The 20,555-nt window shown below is 36.0% G+C and overlaps 2 protein-coding genes across 2 annotated transcripts in view; both read right to left on the bottom strand.

The window, feature by feature from the left end:
- Positions 1 to 2,082, bottom strand: part of tgoln2 (trans-golgi network protein 2) — an 8,342-nt gene extending 6,260 nt beyond the window's left edge. The window contains exon 1 of the mRNA XM_082188795.1: positions 1,925 to 2,082. Coding sequence (XP_082044921.1) covers positions 1,925 to 1,973 — 49 coding nt within the window. The 5' untranslated portion in view covers positions 1,974 to 2,082. The remainder of the gene's footprint in view (positions 1 to 1,924) is intronic.
- Positions 2,083 to 18,013: 15,931 nt separating this feature from the next.
- The window catches only part of tcf7l1b (transcription factor 7 like 1b), a 75,615-nt gene continuing 73,073 nt past the window's right edge, over positions 18,014 to 20,555 (bottom strand). Inside the window, exon 12 of the mRNA XM_082188743.1 lies at positions 18,014 to 18,898. Within this exon, the coding sequence (XP_082044869.1) occupies positions 18,483 to 18,898 (416 nt within the window). The 3' untranslated portion in view covers positions 18,014 to 18,482. The remainder of the gene's footprint in view (positions 18,899 to 20,555) is intronic.

The following is a 20,555-nucleotide window of genomic DNA, read 5'->3' as shown; positions in this document are numbered from 1 at the left end:
CATTGGTTACCCGTAAGCCAATCACATAACGTTTGGTTATGACGTGTGTTATGCGCTGGCTCAGCCGCATCGAACTTCCACTGTAAACACATGTATGATGCGAAAACAAAACCATTGAGCGAAATACCTTGTAGAATGAAGCCAATTAAATCACTGAAGCTGTTTCTGGAGTTAAAACACAGAACTAAGACACTTCATGTTGCTTTTTCTTTTAATTTGCCACCCGTCTGTCATTTCTAACTGATTTACTAAGAGATACATGATGACTTCCCAGCTAAAATATATTATATACACTACCAGTTTCAAGTTTTTTTGGATCGGTAAGATTTTCAACATTTTTAAAAAGAAGTCTCTTCTGCTCAGCAAGGCTGCATTTATTTGATAAAAAAAAAAAAAAAAACTGTAATATTGTTAAATATTATGACAATTTAAAATAACTGTTTTCTATTTTTTATATATTTTAAGATGTAATTTATTCCTTTGATCAAAGCTGAATTTTCAGCATCATTACTCCAGTCTTCAGTGTCACATGAGCCTTCAGAAATCATACTAATATGATGATTTGATGCTCAAGAAACATTTCTGATTATTATCATTGTTGAAAACAGTTTTTTTAATTTTTATTTTCAGAATTCTTTGATAAATAGAAAGTTCAAAAAACAGCATTTATCTGAAATATAAAGCGTTTGTAACATTAACACTACCGTTCAAAAGTTTTGGGTCTGTATGAATTTTTATTAAATTTTTTTGGGGAAAGAAATAATACATAATAGAAATCAATACTTTTATTCATCAAGGATGAGTTAAACTGATCAAAAGCTACAGTAAAGACATTTATAAAGTTACAAAAGATTCTATTTCAAATAAATGCTGTTCTTTTGAACTTTCTATTCATCAAAGAATCCAGAAAATAAAAATGTAAATAACTGTTTTCAACACTGATAATAATCATAAATGTTTTTTGAGCATCAAATCATCATATTAGAATGATTTCTGAAGGATCATGTGACACTGAAGACTGGAGTATTGATGCTGAAAATTCAGCTTTGATCACAGGAATAAATTACATCTTAAAACATATTAAAACATAACTTAAAACATATAGGTTGTTGTTGTATTTTTAATCAAATAAATGCAGCCTTGCTGAGCAGGAAAGACTTCTTTTAAAAAATCTTACCGATCCAAAACGTTTGACTGGACGAAAATATGTATTATATTAATAGGTCTATATTGTTTTGTTTATTCTAAGCGCGTGCTTGTCTGTCTCTTTAAATGCTCGAGCTCGTTACAGCAGGACGGATTCTGATTGGCTGTCAATGTTTTTATCGTTCATCAGCCAGATAAAATCGTTCTGAAAGTGATTCCAACTATATCGTTTCTTTAGATCGTTATAGGTGTGGTGTGAACTCTGCCATTCTTTAATATTGAGATCAATTTTTAGATCTATATCTTTATAGTTATCTTAAGCCTAAATGACATTAAGCTGTCTGGCTGGTTTAAGGGGATTTTTGAGACTGGGAGAATGGCTTAAACCAGCTCAGACCAGCAAAGCAGGTTTTGGTGTTTTTTCGGCAGGATTTCCACAGGTAATATTAAACACGTCCCATGTTCGCAAAGTGTAAACAATGGCCTCAAACAGGAAGTCAAGCACTCCTTTGCATAATGTTGACTAACAGGAATGTGGTTTAACCAGTGACACTCTTGACCATCTTTACAACCAAACGTTCTGACAGGATTTGCAAACGTGGAAAGAAATTGGTATTCTAGATGACTAATAATTAGCTAACATGCAAAGTAAACGCACAGATTTCTGGATACAGGGAAGTGATTCACAAGTAAACACGTCACGAGCTAACACGTAAACACGTCAATCTCACAAACATCATCTGACTAACAGTATAAGTAGAGGAACACACTAACTTACCCCGAGACACGCAGAGGACAGCTAAACACAGGGTTATTAAGCGCAGCATGGCTTCATTCAGCGATACTGTAATTCAGTGGCACGAGACTGAACGATGACAGTGAGTGAAAGCCAACGCACTTCCGGTTCAATAAGAGCGACTTCCGTGTTTACACACAGTGCGCGTGGTGAGAAATATAACATGCGGACTGGACTTCCGGGACGGATCTAGATCTTGTCGTTCAAGAAAGGATCCTATTGTCATAGTGTAATTATATATTTTTGTTGCCATATTGTTTGTACATGACATATTGTTCAATAAAATAAAATAAAACATAAAAAGGAGTTGAGATTGAGAATGGCTTTTAAAATGCGATTTAATTCAACGCTGCAGGTTTGTATAGGTGCAGTTTTTACATTTCATACTTAATTGTTTACATGTTTGATTTCTAAACACGTATACCTTGGTAACAAAACAAAAAAAAATCTTTATTTACTAGGAAACTCTAGTTTACTCTATATACTGGGGAGACCGGGGCTAGTTGTCACAAGCTGAGTGACAGGATTAGGCTAAATATTGTTTGAACTAAATATTGGTTGAAAACCCTAAACATAATGAAAATTAGAAATGTTGCCTTGCCAATAAACTGAAATGAGTTTAAATTGAATCATTACAATTATCAACTATAAATAAATAAAAAGCAAAACTAAACAGAAAAATATAAACCTAAATTACAATATTTAAAAAAATAATAACAATATGAATTAAGGTTACTAAAAACATGAACTATTAAAATGAACAAGAAAACTAAACATATAATATAAAAGCTAATTCAAAATATTAATAAAACTATAATAACACTCTGCTATATGGTTTTGAGTGTCTTTAGCAGTGTTGGTTATGTTGGTTTCAATCTCCATTAAAGCCATCTTATAATTTACATTATATTATATTACATCATTATCTCTGTCCTCCGAACCAAAATTACAATATATTATATTATATTATATTATATTATATTATGTCATTATCTCTGTCCTCCGAACTAAAATTACAATATATAATATAATATAATATAATATTATATTATATTATATTATATTATATTATATTATATTATATTATATTATATTATATTATATCATTATCTCTGTCCTCCAAACTAAAATAACAATATAATAATTTAGTTTTTTTGTACCCATATTCACACAGCAATGATGTGTGTGACCTGATCAGGGAAGTTTGCAGTGACTAACACACACACACACACACACACACACACACACACACACACACACACACACACACACACACACACACACACACACACACACACACACACACACACACACACACACACACACACACACACACTGTTTTGTTTGTTTTTTGGGTGGATGAGTGTCAGATGGAGAAGTGTGAGTTCTTCAGTGAGATGATATCTGTCAGGTCTTGAATACGGTGGGATGGTCTAAAAGGCTAAAGACTAAAAAGGCACCACATCAGTTATGCATATTAGCTAAATTATCTACATTACTTTTTAGATTCTAGATTTTTTTTTCGGTTCAATATCAATTTTACATATACAATTATTTTATTTATAACTGTATCCTAAATGCTTTAACAATGTGGTGCCAAATGTGGCAGACTTATAGACATACATTGGCAGTGCTCTGTTTCAGATTATGATAATAATAATAACAATAATAATAACAATAATAATAATAATTGTCAATTCCAAAGAAAGTACAAATAAATGAATGTAAATTAACAGTAATGTAGGCATACTTGTTGATGAATGAGAGGTTCATATCTGGACTGTAGAGGGCAGAATAAGACCATGAATTTATCAAAAGCATTTGTTTCACTGAACTATATGCATAACTCTCTCTCTCTCTCTCTCTCTCTCTCTCGCTCTCTCTCTCTCTCTCTCTCTCTCTCTCTCTCTCTCTCTCTCTCTCTCTCTCTCTCTCTCTCTCTCTCTTCAATTAGGCTGTGCTAAACTTCAAATGCTTCAAGAAATATGAATGTGATCTGTCAGTTCATTTTAATTAATCATGTCATTCATCACTAAAGTGAACACAATGTTGGAGTAAAATGTAAGAGTAAAAACTGATTGAACTTCAGCTCAAAACTTGCATGCATTGACATGAGTCTCTCTCTCTCTCTCTCTCTCTCTCTCTCTCTCTCTCTCTCTCTCTCTCTCGAGACGAACCCAGCTCCTCCTGCAGGAGAACAGAACAGACTCTGAATCTACAATGAGCCAGACTCCTCCAAACACAACGCCAAACTCTGAAATATGGCTTGAACACGTTCCTGACAGAAGAAGAGCGAGAGCAAGCAGTCCAGCAGATTTATAATGCTTTCTGGTGTCTCTATCACAGCAGATGTCCTCTTTAATTTTAATAACTGAACTGAAGGCTTTATGTTTCTCCAAGTCTTGTGTCTGAGTTCTTGAAAGAATAGTTTAGCCAAAACGAAACTTCTCTCATCATTGACTAGGGGTGTAACGATACCCTCGTTTCACGATTACACGATACATATCACGATACTGAACTCAATAAGACTCAATACTCCAAGACACATGATAAAAGGTTAACAAAAAATTAACTGTTGATGTTACATTTGGAATTACATTGTGTGTGTAAATGAATAGTCTTGGACTTGGTGCTGGAAACCCAAAGCACAGGACAATAGACACACCAGAATAACAATATTCATGATTCTGAAGCTGAAAATACTGAATTATTTTAGATGAATACGCTTGAACTCTGACTAGATATATTTAAAATAATGTCGGCCATTTTTACTGGTAACATCAGACATTTGGCATAATCAGGACACACAAATATTCCCCCATTGCATTATTATACATTATATTCAACATTATATAATGTACACTGTAAAAAAAACCTGTAGTTTTACAGAATTTTACTGTTTTATTTTTACAAAAAAAAAAACCCCGTCAAATTACAGAAATAGACTGCAAATGTACATTTCCTGTGTAAAATTACATGAAAAACATGTAAATGTCATGTACAGTTCTGTAATTTTACGTTTTTTTTACGGGGATTTTTTTTACACTAAAACTCTGAAAACTTAAAAAAAATTCTCACAGCAATTTTTATTTTGGGTGAATTATACACAATACAGATTGTCACATTTTTGTATTGCGATATATTGTGACACGATATATAGTTACACCCCTATCATTTACTCACCCTCATCTCATGTCATTAAAAAAATAAAATACAAAGTGTTGTTTTTGTTATTTGGGAAAGTGCAGCGTTCACATTCTGCCTGATATTTGCTTCTTGTGTTCATGTTGTTCAAATCATTTGGGTTTGTAACAACATGAGTGTGAGTTAATGACCTCGTTTTTGTCGTTGTTGTTTTTTAGTTTTTTGGGGGGTGAAAAACCACTACATAAAGACTCCTTTGTTTTTCTCTTCCCCCTTCAGACCACGTGCGTGAGATTATCTTTTCCAATGTAAATATGCACTACAGTAAAACCACTGGCCTAATCTGTATCTTGCGTGACCTTAACGACTGCCATGAATAATTTGTTACAGCAACCAAAGATCTTGCACAACATGCAAATCATGTTAATGTTAATCAATGTTTCACGAAACCCCTGCGGCCTCAAATACTCCTAATGATAGTCCTGGCATTTAGTACTGGAAACGATCCCTCTTATTCTTCATCCGCGCTTCCTTCTTTAAGGTCAAATGGTCTTAAATAAAACATTAAGAGGCAGTCTTGGGCACATCGCCAGGTGAAACCTGTCTTCACCAACTGAGACACGGACAAATGTAATGAGAGAGTTGATCAAACAATCAATTAATATGTTAGAAGCCATGCATACGCTCACTGTAACTGTCAATCATGCATATTCAGCATCACTGTTTCATACAGGTGCAACAACTGATGCAAAGGACACAAAAACCTGATGTTCCACCTATATTTTCATTTATAAAACCCATGTGGGAGAAAAATATTAAGTTTGATATTATAGAGATAAAATGTACCAAACCACAAACTGACACACACACATCTTTCCAGCTAACACACACTTTACCCTCCTTCTCTGCTTTCAGAGACAGAAGTCTCCAAACTCCTCCTTTCCAATCGCCCTACTACCTGTCCGCTTGATCCTATTCCCACTAATCTACTTCAAGCCATTTCTCCCTCAGTTGTGCCCGCACTCACTCATATGATAAACACCTCTCTTTACACTGGTACCTTTCCCACAGCATTTAAGCAGGCTCGTGTAACCCCACTGGGAAACCCACTCTCAATCCAGCACATCTGGAAAATTACAGACCGGGATCCCTTCTTCCATTCGTCACGAAGACACTTGACTTGAACGAGTTGTTTTCAACCAGATCTCTTCCTTTCTTACACAGAACAACCTCCTGGACAACAACCAGTCTGGTTTCAAAAGTGGACTCTCAACTGAGACTGCTCTCGGTCACTGAAGCTCTGAGACTGGCAAGAGCAGCTTCCAAATCCTCAGTTCTCATCCCGCTGGATCTGCTGCCTTTGACACAGGTAACCACCATATCCTAAAGACGTCAATCCTAAAGACGAAGGGCATCTCGGGAACCGCACTCCACTGGTTCAAGTCTTTCCTCTCTCAGGTCGTTCAGGGTGTCGTGGAGGGGTGAGGTGTCTGAAGCAGGGACACACCAAGCCAACGATCGGCCGTCGGGCAGTTTTTAATGCGTCGGCCGACGATTACGTTTTCTCTGTGTGTTCCGCACAGTCGGCTGAAATTGGTCCTCGTCGGCTTTTTTTCGGCCGATTCGACATGTTGAATCGGCGTCGGGCTGTCGGTGAGAGAGAGAACTCTGATTGGCTGTTCAGCAACGAGTCAGTGCACGAGAATAATAGCAAAACAGCGAGCAAAGAAGTCAAAACGGTCCAGATAGAAGGCTGTTCTAATGTTACGTCATCTTACCTGAGTGTTCCTTGGCGAATATTTCAGTATTAACATGAGCGAAGTGGAATAAAGAAAGTGTTTATCAGGATTGATATTCACAAAGCACACACTGCTTTGTGTATGGTGTGTGTTTCTGCAGTGTTGGTTTCCCTTTTTGAATGACGAATATAGATGAATATATCTGCAGAAATAGACAGTTGTCTCATTTACTTAGCTGACAGTAGGCTCTAGTTCTCTATGTGTGTTCAAGTGCAGCTTCCCCCCCCCCCCGATGCAAGCGACGCGAGGCAACAACAGTCGGCTTACATCAACGCTAGTTCTTTGGCGTCGGTTTGGTGTGTCCCGGGCTTAAGACCCAACATCTAGCTACTGGAGTGCCTCAGGGCTCAGTGCTTGGACCACTTCTCTTCTCCATCTACATGACATCACTAGGATCTGTGATTCAGAAACATGGCTTTCCTATCACTGCTACGCTGATGACACACTACTCTACCTCTGATTCCAGTCTGATGATCCGACAGGAGCTGCTCGCATCTCGGCCTGTCTGACAGATGAAGGACCACCACCTTCAACTAAACCTTGTAAAGACAGAACTGCTTGTGGTCCCGGCCAACCCAACACTACACCACAACTTCTTGATTCAGCTAGGCTCGTCATCCATAACTCCATCAAGGCCAGCCAGGAGTTGTGATTGATGATCAATTGAACTTCACAGACCACATTGCTAGAACTGCAGAGTCTTGCAGATTTGCCTTGTACAACATTAGGAGGATCAGGCCCTTCCTATCAGAGCATGCTACACAACTCCTTGTCCAAGCGCTTGTTCTATCCTGGACTGGAATATTGTAATGCTCTCCTGGCCGGTCTTCCAGCATCACTGTCAAACGTCTGCAACTGACCCAGATGCTGCAGCAAGAGTGTCTTTATCGAGCCGAAGAGACACACGTCACTCCTCTCCTCACAAAATTGCACTGGTTGCCAGTTGCCGCTCACATCAAATTCAAGACACTGACGTATGCCTACAGAACAACCACTGGCCCTGCTCCCTTTTACCTAAACTCATTACTTCAGGCTTACGTGCTATCCAGAAACTTGCGCTCTGCAAGTGAACGCCGTCTTGTGGTGCCATCATCTCAAAGAGGCACTAAATCTCTTTCTCTGACCTTTTCCTGGACTGATCCTCAACCAGAGCGGCTGAGTCCGGGTCCATTTTCAAGAAACGGCTGAAGACGCATCTTGATCCATTAATACTAACACTTTATCTTCTATTCTATATCTATTATCTTTAAAAAAAAAAATATATATATATAAAACACAGGTACTGCATTAGATTGAACTGGGAACATATTGTTGTCCTATTGTTTGTAAGCCGTTTGTAAGTCGCTTTGGATCATTTTTTTTTTTAAGTATTATTATGTAAATATTATATTTATCAGTCAGTCATATTTATTTATAGAGCACATTTAAAAACAACAGCTGTTGGCCAAAGTACTGTACAAAGTGTAAACAGGTATCCTAATGAATAAACATAAAAACACACAAATAAACAATACACTACAATTTATACCACTAGGCCACTTATGACCATAAGCAACAGTAAATAAGTGGGTTTTAAGCAAAGATTTAAAATCAGTGTGTGTTGGTGCAGTCTTTATGTAAGATGACAGATTGTTCCAATGCTGTGGAGCGGCCACTGAAAAGACGCAATCTCCTTTCAATTTTAAACATGTCCTTGGACAGTCAGCTGTAGACTACTGGTTGAACAAAGTTTTCTAAAAGCATTATGGTGGGAATAAAGGAGATCAGAGATGTATGGAGGAGCCAGTCCATGCAATCCCTTATAAGCAAAAAATAGTGTTTTGAACTCAATACGATGTTTAACTGGAAGCCAATGGAGAAAGAACAATACTCAAACAATACAATCATTTTGAACTAGTTGAAGACCTGACAATAGGGACTGTGAGACACCCAAGTATAGTACATTACAGTAGTCTAATCTTGATGAAATGAAAGCATGTATCACAGACTCCACGTCTCTGGGTGATAAAAATGCCTTACTATTTGCAATATTCTTTAACTGATAAAAGCAGCTTCTGACCACACCACTGATCGGTTTGTCGAAAGTCAGAGCAGAGTCAAAAGTAACGCCCAGGTTTCGAACATGTGTATGGAGATTGGCAGCTAAAGGATTCGAATATAGGGCCTATTATAATTTATATTGTCACTGAATTAAAGCGAAATGATCAAAATGTTGTATTTTTTGTACCCATGCTGTAAAAAAAATATTGTTGGTTTAACTTAAAGTAAAATAACCTGGTTGCCTTGAAATTTTGAGTTCATTGAAACAATTTTTTTTAGATAATACAAAGAAAGAGCATTACATAACAACATTAATTATCTAGGTTGATTTGACAAAGTTGCGATAACAAATCATGAATTTTTCTAGGAGCTATATTAAAGGGGAAATACTGTATGAGGAATTGAGAAACCCTTGTTATTAGTGACACCTCTGGCCTTTAAGTGAACTGCAGTGCAGCAACTTACTGCTCAAACACACAGAAGGCCCAGAACATTTGTCATTTTAACGACATAACATCTCGTTATTACGAGAAAAGATGTAGTTAAAACGACATAACATCTCGTTATTACGAGAAAAATATTCGTTTTAACGACATTAGATCACGTTATTACGAGAAAATATGTTGTTTTAACGACATATCTCGTTATTACGAGAAAAATATTTAGTTTTAACGACATAAGATCTCGTTATTACGAGAAAATATGTCATTATAACGACATATCTCGTTATTACGACATAATTGAGTGGGAAAATAATATGTAGGCCTATGTGGCAGCAATGCGTCACCGTATCCTTATAAGGCCTAGAACATTTGTCGTTTTAACGACATAACATCTCGTAATTACGAGAAAAAGATTTCGTTTTAACGACATAAGATCTCGTTATTACGAGAAAATATGTTGTTATAACGACACATCTCGTTATTACGACATAATTGAGTGGGAAAATAATATGTATGTGGCAGCACGTCACCGTGTGATTCAAAGCCCAGACAGACTAAGTTATTTTCGTTGTTTGCTTAGAAGTAAAAAGTTTTAGCGATATACTGTCAGCGAACATCCCGATGACGTCACGCGGCTGAGAGCGACGGTTAGATGAATATGTGAATATCAAGTCAAGTCAAGTCAAGTATATTTGTATAGCGCTTTTCACAATACAGATTGTATCAAAGCAGCTTCACAGTATTAAATTAAAATAATACAACAAGGTTTGTTTCTAGTGGAATTTATTGATTGATAAAATTAAATTAAATATCCCAAAATATCCCCAACTGCCAGAGGACAAAAATATCCTCTCAATAACACAATAAACACACGATATAAATGACAGCGATGAGAAAACAACTGTTAAGCATCTGATTATAGTGATGTGGATATTTGTAACAGCTCTGCTGCGATTCATCGGCATCACGTCGACAGATGAGGTTATTAAAATTACACTGTTATGATAGTTTGAGACTATATCTGACGAAATTAGACTATTTTGAATGAATCCCATGTCTTTGTATGACACTTCGGCATTACATTGAATGGCTCTTTCAGCATTATCCTGAATATTGTAAGCATTCATTTCGTGTGTCATTGAACGGAAGTTAACTAGCCTAACTGTCACATCATTTTGATTTTCCCGGCAAAAACGTCCCGAGTCCTTCACATAAACATCACACAGGCTTTCATAGACATCATAGGAAATCGTGGAACTTGGTCTCGTTTTTAAAAGTTTCGACACAAGCTGTTTATACACCAGCAATAAAACAACAATTAATACATAAAAATTATTACATATAGGCCATTTAATGTTAAAAATATAAACCTAAAGAGATTTTTTTAATTTGTTTGTAAACAACTTGAGAACCTTGACAGGCCTAAAAATACATTTTGGTAAAATCGTGTTTTTTTTCTCGCCCCTGGACTCTAGTATGAAAACCCCTTATAGTAGGCTATTGTTTTGTTTTTTTATAATATATTTATAACCATACTTTTCAAATAAACTACCAGTCAAATGTTTAAACTCTTTGACTGAACCATGAGCATAAATACCTTTTAAGCTTCTGCATGCACTATATGCAATTTATGTTATTATTTGTATTATTGTTATTTTTCTAAATGACTGACTTTGCATACATGCATACACTCCTTCAATAATGTTTAAAAAAGCACCTCATGAGTTGAGAATGAACTCAAATGAGCTCAAAGACTCAAACTTTTGACTGATTTTATTCATATCAAGACACAAAATCAGTCTAAGTTGTTCTGAATCCACAGCAAAGCTCTGAGCTGAAGGAAGATGGAGGACAGGGAAAGGTATAAACTGCTTATGAACCGACATTGTGCACCGTTTCTATGAATCCTCAAGATTAAGTCGAGTTTTCAGACTCACTTCATAGAATAGCCTATTATTAATGAAGCCATGAAAGGCTATACGAACTCCTCTCTCACTGAACCTGAAGTCTTATTCAGTCTTCAGTTCCTGTCGTGACACAATACAGCAAGTTTCATTAATCGCACAGAAAAGCAGAAGCACAGATTTTTACGTCTGCAAAACAAGAATATGAATGAAAACCACGTTATTTCTCCTCTTTTAGAGACTGACAAGCACTCTGACGCGCTGTTGGCGCTCCAGACTCAAGCTGATTTATGTATTCTTTTGTCTTAATATTGATTGTGGAGTAGAGGAATGTAAACAGTGATTCAGACACATGAAAGGCCAAACCTGGCCCGGATTCGGGATCAAAGCGAGCTCTCGACGGCAGACGCTTGGCCAGGGGCCAGTGAGAGCTAATGAGCTGATTAACATGTATTAATTCTGACCTGTGAGGAGCAGACAGATGTCTCTGATGAGAGAGAGAGAGAGAGACTGCTCAATGCACACATTTAAAGGAGAAGGTCTCCTGTTGTGTCCCGCTGGCCGCATCTGATTAGTAAAGTCACAATCATACAAATGAAAAGCTAGAGCAATGTTAGACAATGTGTCATTTTTGTAATGAACAATTTAAAAATATGCGTAATCTTTACCAAAATCATTTGGCATTGGCCACCGGGGGATGTGCACAGATAGCCATATTAATCATAAAATCACATTACTATCTTTAATATTATTGTTATTGTTTGGAGGATTGGGAGGAGAGGAGTCGGGGATGAGAGAAAGGGTAAAAGATGTTAAATTACTGAATACCTGTTTGTTTGTTTGTTTGTTTGTTTGTTTTTCTTCGTCTATCCTTATATTGTTGTTTGTCTATATTTTGTTTTTGTTCTTTTTTTGATATTTGTATTTTATTTTGTACAATATCTGTATGTATTCCTGCAATAAAACAAACAAACATTTGGCAATAGAAGGGTTAAATAGGTACAGTATACATTATATTTTGAATAATACAAATATTTGTATTATTATATGGCATTACAAGAGTGCTGATATTTCTGTAGTGATGCAAAATCAACAAGAAATTTCAGATAAATCTTTTTTTTTTTTTTTTTTTTTTTTTACTTTCTATTTATCCTGGGGAAAAAAATGCATCACAGGTTCAAATATGAAGACAACTGCAAGGAAATCATCATATAAGAATGATTTGTGAAGGATCATGTGACACTGAAGACTGGAGTAATGATGCTGAAAATTCAGCTTTGATCACAGGAATAGATTATTTTAACATATATTCACACAGAAAAAAAACTGTGTTTTTGATCAAAGAAATGCAGCCTCGGGAAGCAGAAGAGAAAACATTTGAAAAATCTTTAAATATTAAAATATTCTATTTCATAAATGTATATATATATATACAGTATATAATGTAAATAAAATTGTATAATTAAATAAATAATGAAAAATCTAAATTGCAAGATGTAAAATCAGAATTATGAGAAAATAGTCAAAATTGTGAGAATTAAACAGAAGTCAGAATTCCAATTTTTATTTATTTCATAATTAAATACACGTGTATTTAACTATAATCGTATATAATTTAAATGTAATTATATAATTAAAAATAAATAGCAAAATAAAAAAAATTATAATCAAATTATATATATACACACACACTATTTATGAGCATTACATTTAAATTATAAAACCCCAAATTACGACAAAATATGTAAAAAAACAACAACATTACTGCATAAAATAGTAGCAAGGTGTATTCTACAGATTTTATAATAAAATGTCTGCCAATGCAATGAAGTGCAACACAGTGAAATCACCTCTGACCAGGAGAACACACGACTGCAACTCCAGCGCTTAACAAGCACTTCTCCAACAACTGACTCGGGGAAAACAATCACTGATATCTCTCTGCAGCCAATCTCTCTAACAGGCCAGTCATATTAAAGTCACTCAGCCCGGCTCGTGTGGGTCGCGCAGCGTGTGTGTGTGTGTGTGTGTGTGTGAGACGTATGGAGAATAGGCCAGCGCTTCAGAGTCCTATAGCCTTAAGGAGCCACGCTTTCTCTGTTGTCTGACAACTCATTACCTTTAATTTGGTTGATGGGTCTAGAGCTGAGGGTACACACACACACACACACACACACACACACACACACACACACACACACACACACACACACACACACACACACACTCACACACACACACATGGGGCCCCAGAGAGCATCGCAGGGCCCTGGATGATGCAAGGCATATTCCTCGCTTCTCTAATGACTGCAGAGCAAAATAAAATATAAGCCTTTGTGTGTGTGTGTGTGTGTGTGTGTGTGTGTGTGTGTGTGTGTGTGTGTGTGTGTGTGTGTGTGTGTGTGTGTGTGTGTGTGTGTGTGTGTGTGTGACTGACAGGTCTGTTCCTCACCTGAGGGCAGAGAGGGAAATGAGCACTCAACGTGTGTCAACCTGTCCGTCTGCACACACACGCACACACACACACACACACACACACACACATCTGACAGAGAGGGCAGAGCAACAGTGTGCTGTTAGTTGAGTCATATGGGAACCAACACACACTGTAAGACATCATTAAGCAATTAGTGATAATGATGCGTTGGATTTTCCTCATTCTTGACTTGATTGGCTGTTGCTGCCAGTGTGAAGCGCAGCGTTTAGATTCCTCTCTGAGTTATGGCACATTAATATTATTCCAGTGTACACACACACACACACACACACACACACACACGCATTCATGATGGGCGGCTGAGTGTTTTGCGCGGCTGTTGTGCACAAATGAGCTTCGGCGAGTCTAATTCTGGCCCGTTTGAGATTTGGAAGATTATTTCCACCACATTCTGAGTTTATATCTCGCAAGAAAAACAGATATAAACTCAGAACTCACAAGCTGTGAGATATCAACTCAGAATTGTGAGAAAAAAAGTAAGAATTATGAAATAAAAAGTTGCAATTACCTATTTCTTTTTTTTTTTAGTTTACAAAAAACTGAATTGCAAGATGTAAACTCTGAGGAAGCAAATCAGAATTGTGAGATATGAACTCCCAATTTTATGAAAAAAAGTAATTTGTCACAATTACTTTTTATGTATTTTTATTCCATAAACATAAACAGAATTGCGAGATTTAAGATCAGAATTAGGAGAAAAAAATATATATCTTGCAAGAAAAACAGTCAAAATAAAAATAAAAATCAGAACTCACAAACTGTGAGATATAAACTCAGAATTATGAAATAAAAAGTTGCAATTACCTTTTTATATTTTTATTCCGTGAGCAAAAAACTGAATTGCAAGAAGTAAACTCTGAGTGTATCAGTGTGTTGGACCTGCGCATTAGCTCTTAAAGTGACAGCAGCCTAATATTCCTAATATTCCTAATATTCCTAATATTCCTGCTGTCTGTTTTTTTAAATGTTAATCAAACAACAAAAGACAAATAAAAAAATCACTCACTGCTATTGACTGAATAACTTTTCTAACTTTAATAAGGATTAATAAATAAGGATGTTTAATTTATAGAGGAAAGACAATGCAGTGTTATTTTACATTTGCTCACTTTATTACATTTCTGTACCCGAAAACTACTGTTAGACCAACTTGTACTGTTGTTCTATTCTATTTATTTGTGTTTTTGCTTCTAATTTGATTATTTTGTCGTATTTTATAACTGACTGTATACTTGTCTTTAATAATGCTTTAAATTTGTCTTAGTTAGGATAGTAGTTTTAACTGTGGTATCGAAATTTTCAATGGCATCTAAAATTTGCAAAAATAGTTTCATGGCCGGTAAAAAATATTGATGGCCGGTACATTTTCTTAAAGTCTGCCTGTAGTCAATAGTTTTATCCCTTAAAACTCACCTTTGATCGCCAAATTGACATATTTAAACGTTTTTTCCATGAAAAAAAAAAATCTTCATGCCTTAGCTTGAATGTAACTCGACACCCTTGCCTCATTTAGTATTCGCGGTTCTATGAATATGCAAATGAGCCCCGCCTCCACTCACTCACTCAGCTCAGAGATCCACTGGTTGACGATCACACGTTGATCTGATTGGTTATAAGGTAGTTTGTGACGTCAGAAACACCAGCGATTTCAAAGTGTGTTTTTGAGACTGTCTTTGGTTCACTGCAGTTTTAAGGAGAAAATACTCAGCAATGCTGTCGACTTATGAATTTACACATGGTTTGTCTTAAAGCATATTAAAAACACCACATAAACATATAAACAACATTAAAAAGGTTGATTTGACTTTAAGTCACCTGCCACTTAAGTTAGATTTAGGAGCCGGCCGTCGCCATCTTGGCCGCGCGTCACTCCCGGATAACTGTAAATGTGCAGCGAGGCGGATTAGCTGAGGTGACGTGATGCTAACAGACAGCGGACAAACGCTAGTAGTGACATCAGCGGCAATCCACCTGTCATTCAAGTGACCACACCCTTAATTATGCAGAATTTTAAGGCTTAATATAATTTAAACGGATGAGTTATATAAATATTCACCCCCCTCACAGTCGTCATGAAGGGCAAAATTAGCGATATAGACCAAAACCACTTTTTGCACCAGGCTGTAAACATGTTTTTTGCTGCTGTAAAGTTGGGCACTTTAACATGCGGGTCTATGGGATTGACTCTCTTCTGCAGCCGGTCTCTAGTGGCCAGTCGATTAACTGCAGTTTAACTCACTTCAGTCTGTGTTGGATTGAAGAGAGAGACCGGAAGGTTAACGTTTGCTCTCATCGCACTGATGCTAGGGGTCACATGGGTCTTTTTTTTTTTTTAAATTGAGATTTATACATATCTAAAAGCTGAATAAATAAGCTTTACAATCTGAGGGTGCAAAAACATTGAGAAAATCGCCTTTAAAGTTGTCCATGTTCGCGATTTTGCTGCATTCACTCACAAAAACAAATTTACAAAATATCTTCATGGAACATGATCTTTACTTAATATCCTAATGCTTTTTGGCATAAAAGAAAAATCGATAATTTTGACCCATACAATGTATTGTTGGCTATTATTGCCACAAATATACCGGTGCGACACGTGACTGGTTGTGTGATCCAGGGTCACATATGAGGTCCGTGAAGCAGGCTGACGTCACATCCGCTCGGCGCTGAGGGAAAAGTGAAGCGTTCTTGGCATCTCTGGCCGCTCCTAAAGCCCCTAAAAAGCAGAGGACTCTACCTTGTGTATTTCTCACTAATTGAAAAGCCTAATGAGTTCCCTGGAGCTCCATCCTATTACCGTGCTCTTCATTACAGCGCCAGCATCAGCATCAGCCAAAACACACACACACACACACACCGAGAGAAAACGGGAAGGCAGGGTTTGACCTGCTTTTTTGTCGTTGTTTTGGGACTTTGCATTCCAGGAAGGAACAGATGTCTATTATTTTTTTTAAACCGTGTTTATTTTTGGCAGAAATTTTTGTTGCTCTGGCTCATCTGTTTATTTTCCAGTGCGGTTTGCCTAAATTCCAGCTATTAAAGATTTAACTCGAATTCCTCTTATATCAGCAGGGTTTCTCCTGCAGTTTATTATGCCATCGTTCTGTGCTCTAGATGTTGTTTATGAAGGATTATAAAATCCCTGCATTTTTGAGGTAACATAATCAGGCACTTCCCACGAAAATCGCACATTTCGGTGTTCCGTGACATTGAAAAATCGTTAGAGGAAATAATCTTATATTTTTAGTTGTGAAATATTAGACAAACTATTATTTAACTAATAAACAAAAGTATTTTGGTTTATTTGGAAGTTCTTGACCTTCTTTTTGACTATACATTCAGCAATTTATATCATAGACATTGTAATTATATTCAATTAATTGTTGTAAATAAAATAGTAATTTATATTTTAATTACTTTATATTCACCCTGTTACTGCATGCTTGTTCCTCATACAAACATTTCTGAATACAGTAAGACAGGAAAATAAACCAAGTTTTTTAACAAAATGTATTGTTGACTGCATTAAGTCAAGATCAACCGTCAAAGTTATTGCAATTTAGTACAAATACATTAATATAGTAAGATTTTTGGAGGGGATTTTTGTGGGAAGAAATGACCGCATTAAATTGAGATATTCATAATGTTACAAAAAATTATATTTCAAATAAATGTTGTTCCTTTCAACTGCTCATGCATCATCATCATCATCAAAAAAAGCAACACAACTGTTTTCAACATTGATATTAAAAGTAACTTGATTTACATGTTTTCTGAAGGATCATGTGACACTGAAGACTGGAGTAATGATGCTGAAAATTCAGCTTTGATCACAGAAATAAATTACAGTTTAACAATATATGCACATAGAAAACAGTTATTTTAAATTATAATAATATTTCACAATATTAGTGTTTTTACTGTATTTTTAATCAAATAAATGCAGCCATGGTGAGAATAAGAAACTTTTTTCAAAAACATTAAACAAATCATATTTTTTTATTTATGTGAACCAACTATCTCCTACTAAGTGACTGCTAAATTTAGACTACATAAAAAAATAAAAAAAATTGTATAATAATTTTATATTATAATAATATTTATTGATTGGAATTTTTATTTTTTTTGATTGAAAAAAAATAAGTTTTTTATTTATTTATTTCCATGACTTATCCATGCGTGTAAAAACAACAACAACAACTGATTTAATAAACTTAACGCCAAGAAGACAATAACACCCATTTTTAGAAACAATTTACAAGTTTTATTTATCGAGTTCACACACTTCAAAACTGGGGTAGAGGGGGATCATTGCAAAGAGGTCTAATAAATTGCCAGTACTATGAATTAAACTCCAAAAACTACCATTAATTACAGTCAAGCTTAAATGTTTTTGTTCATTCTTGTCTTTTAAAAGTAGTTTTTAATACATGTATTTTTTTATTTTTTATTATACAAGATTACTGAATAAATGCATCAAATAAGAAACCAGTTCCAAAGTAGACATTACAAAAAAATACATTGTTTTATACAGACAACAGAAAAGCGGATGATCAAATATTGACCAATAATAATATTTATTTCCTTTTCTCACTTATCAAAAAAGTTAACCTGACATCTATTTCTCCAAAAAACAAAAACAAAAAAGGTAAAAAAGCAATATACAGCATTATTTAAAAGACATTAAGAAAGAATTGCTTTAGAAGAGAGTCAGTCTGCTGATTTGGTTACCAAAGAGAGTGGCTGAGACTGGTACAAAGCATGATGGGAGTGATGGTACGGGGAGGGCGGAGACAGGAGAGAGGCATGCAGGGAAGAAAAGGGGAGTGGCCTAGAAAGAAGAGGCGGAGTTAACTGACTGCCTGATGATGAGGATGATGAGGATGATGATGATGAAGGGGGTTTGGCCAGCACAGGGTAGTGGTGTTGGCGATCGGGTTTGGTGGTGAGGGACAGTGGTTGGGCCTGCTCCGAGTGTGTGGGGGCCGGGGCCGCGGGCGAGGCCAGGGCCGCTGAGGGCGTGGCCGGGGAGTCCAGCATGCTCCCGTGGGAGGAGCCAGGGCTGTCAATCATCTTCTCCTGAGGGAGGTACTGCACGCACGGCTTCTTGTTCCGCATTGAGAAATCTGAAAGAGGATGGAAAACGCTTCATCAGTGGCAGGAATTTATCACTTTTCTTTTTGCTCAGGGAACATTCATTCACAAGGAGAAAATAGGAGGGTTTTGTGGGACTCCAGAAACACTGAAGTCATCACAAATATTATACTTTAGAGACACTTTTTTAATATTATATTTTTTGAAAGAGGACGGAAATCACATCATCAATGGCAAGAGTTTATAACAGGGTTCGTACAGGTGCTGTAACATTAAATCCCAGGACTTTAAGCACTACTTTTTCAAGGACTACAACCAGAGATATCACTTATTAAACAATATCTTTATTATCTTTCAAATTCTAAAAAAGGTAAATAGATAAAATGAACTAATAAAACAAAATGGTACAAATAAAGTGCAGCACATGCAATGACTGGTAACTTTAACCATTGAAAGGATAATATAACAAAGATATCGCTTTCCTTATTCAAACTGATCTCTTCTTTCATGAATATATGATTGACTTAAAGCTGTGTCATATACTTGGATATGAGGAATATTACGCTCATAGCCATGTGAAATGGCTCTATATCTATATCAGATGGGCTGCAACATTAATCTGGCATGAAAAGATTGTTTTATCGATAAAAATTAAACTCTAATTTCACATACAGTATATTGTCTTTGAATAATTCAAGCACTTTTCTAGGACCTCTGCATAAATGTGTCTGTCTTCAAGGGTTTTCCAGGACTTGCATTTCAAAAAGTCAAAGTTAAGCACTTCAAGCATCTTGTACGAACCCTGTTATCACATGTTTGCACAGGGAACATAAACTCACACGGAGAAAACAAGCGGGTGGGGGGGGGGGGGGGGGGGACCCAGAAACACTGAAGTCATGATACACTCACAGAAATCATCACAATTATTACATTAAGAGACACTTTTTTATTATTATACTTTCCCACCAAATACTCATCTGGACATGTTAAGGTGCGTGACTCTTAGCAGAATTAAAAAACACGTTTAAACCTGCAGGTTTGCATGAAAATGGAGTAGATTATTATTTAAATTATTATTATATTTACTATTTGTTGAGTCTTAAATTAGTGGGTTTTTTTAAAAAGGCGCATTTTGCAGTGTCTGAAGAATCACCATGGCTTTAGTTTTTTGTTCTCTCGTAGTTTTCACTATTATTAATGGCTCACATTAGATTCTCAATGTAATAGCACATTTATGTATAGTATTTTTTTTTTTTATTACAAATCGAATTCAAATTTTCATTTAAATAATGTTATATAAATATAAGGCTTCCCCCTAATAGTCAACTAAATGTTTATCGACTAGAAGAGGCTTAGTCAACCAAAATGTTATTAGTCGTCATTATTCAGAAAATAAACTCCACAGGAAGTGGCGAAGTCACACAGATCGTTAACGGCAGGTGTTTGTGGTAATTACAGTGTCAGGCAGGAAGTCCAAACGCTCGCCTTTCATCCATCGACCTCAAATATGGCTTATCATTTGAAACATGTAAGTAACAACTTTACATATCTGATCGCTCTAATGTTAACCTAGACAAATGTGCGCTATTATTAGGCGCATATCCAAGTGTTTGTGCTTTAGTGAGTGTGTAAGCGCTTAATGACACGGTGGCGCCGGCGCGAACACTTGATTTTTTACTGATAACAGTG

Source organism: Leuciscus leuciscus, assembly GCF_965113295.1.
Source record: "Leuciscus leuciscus genome assembly, chromosome: 13".
Taxonomy (NCBI): domain Eukaryota; kingdom Metazoa; phylum Chordata; class Actinopteri; order Cypriniformes; family Leuciscidae; genus Leuciscus; species Leuciscus leuciscus.
Note: the sequence above shows the minus strand (reverse complement) of the source record. Positions and strands in the feature narration are given on the sequence as shown.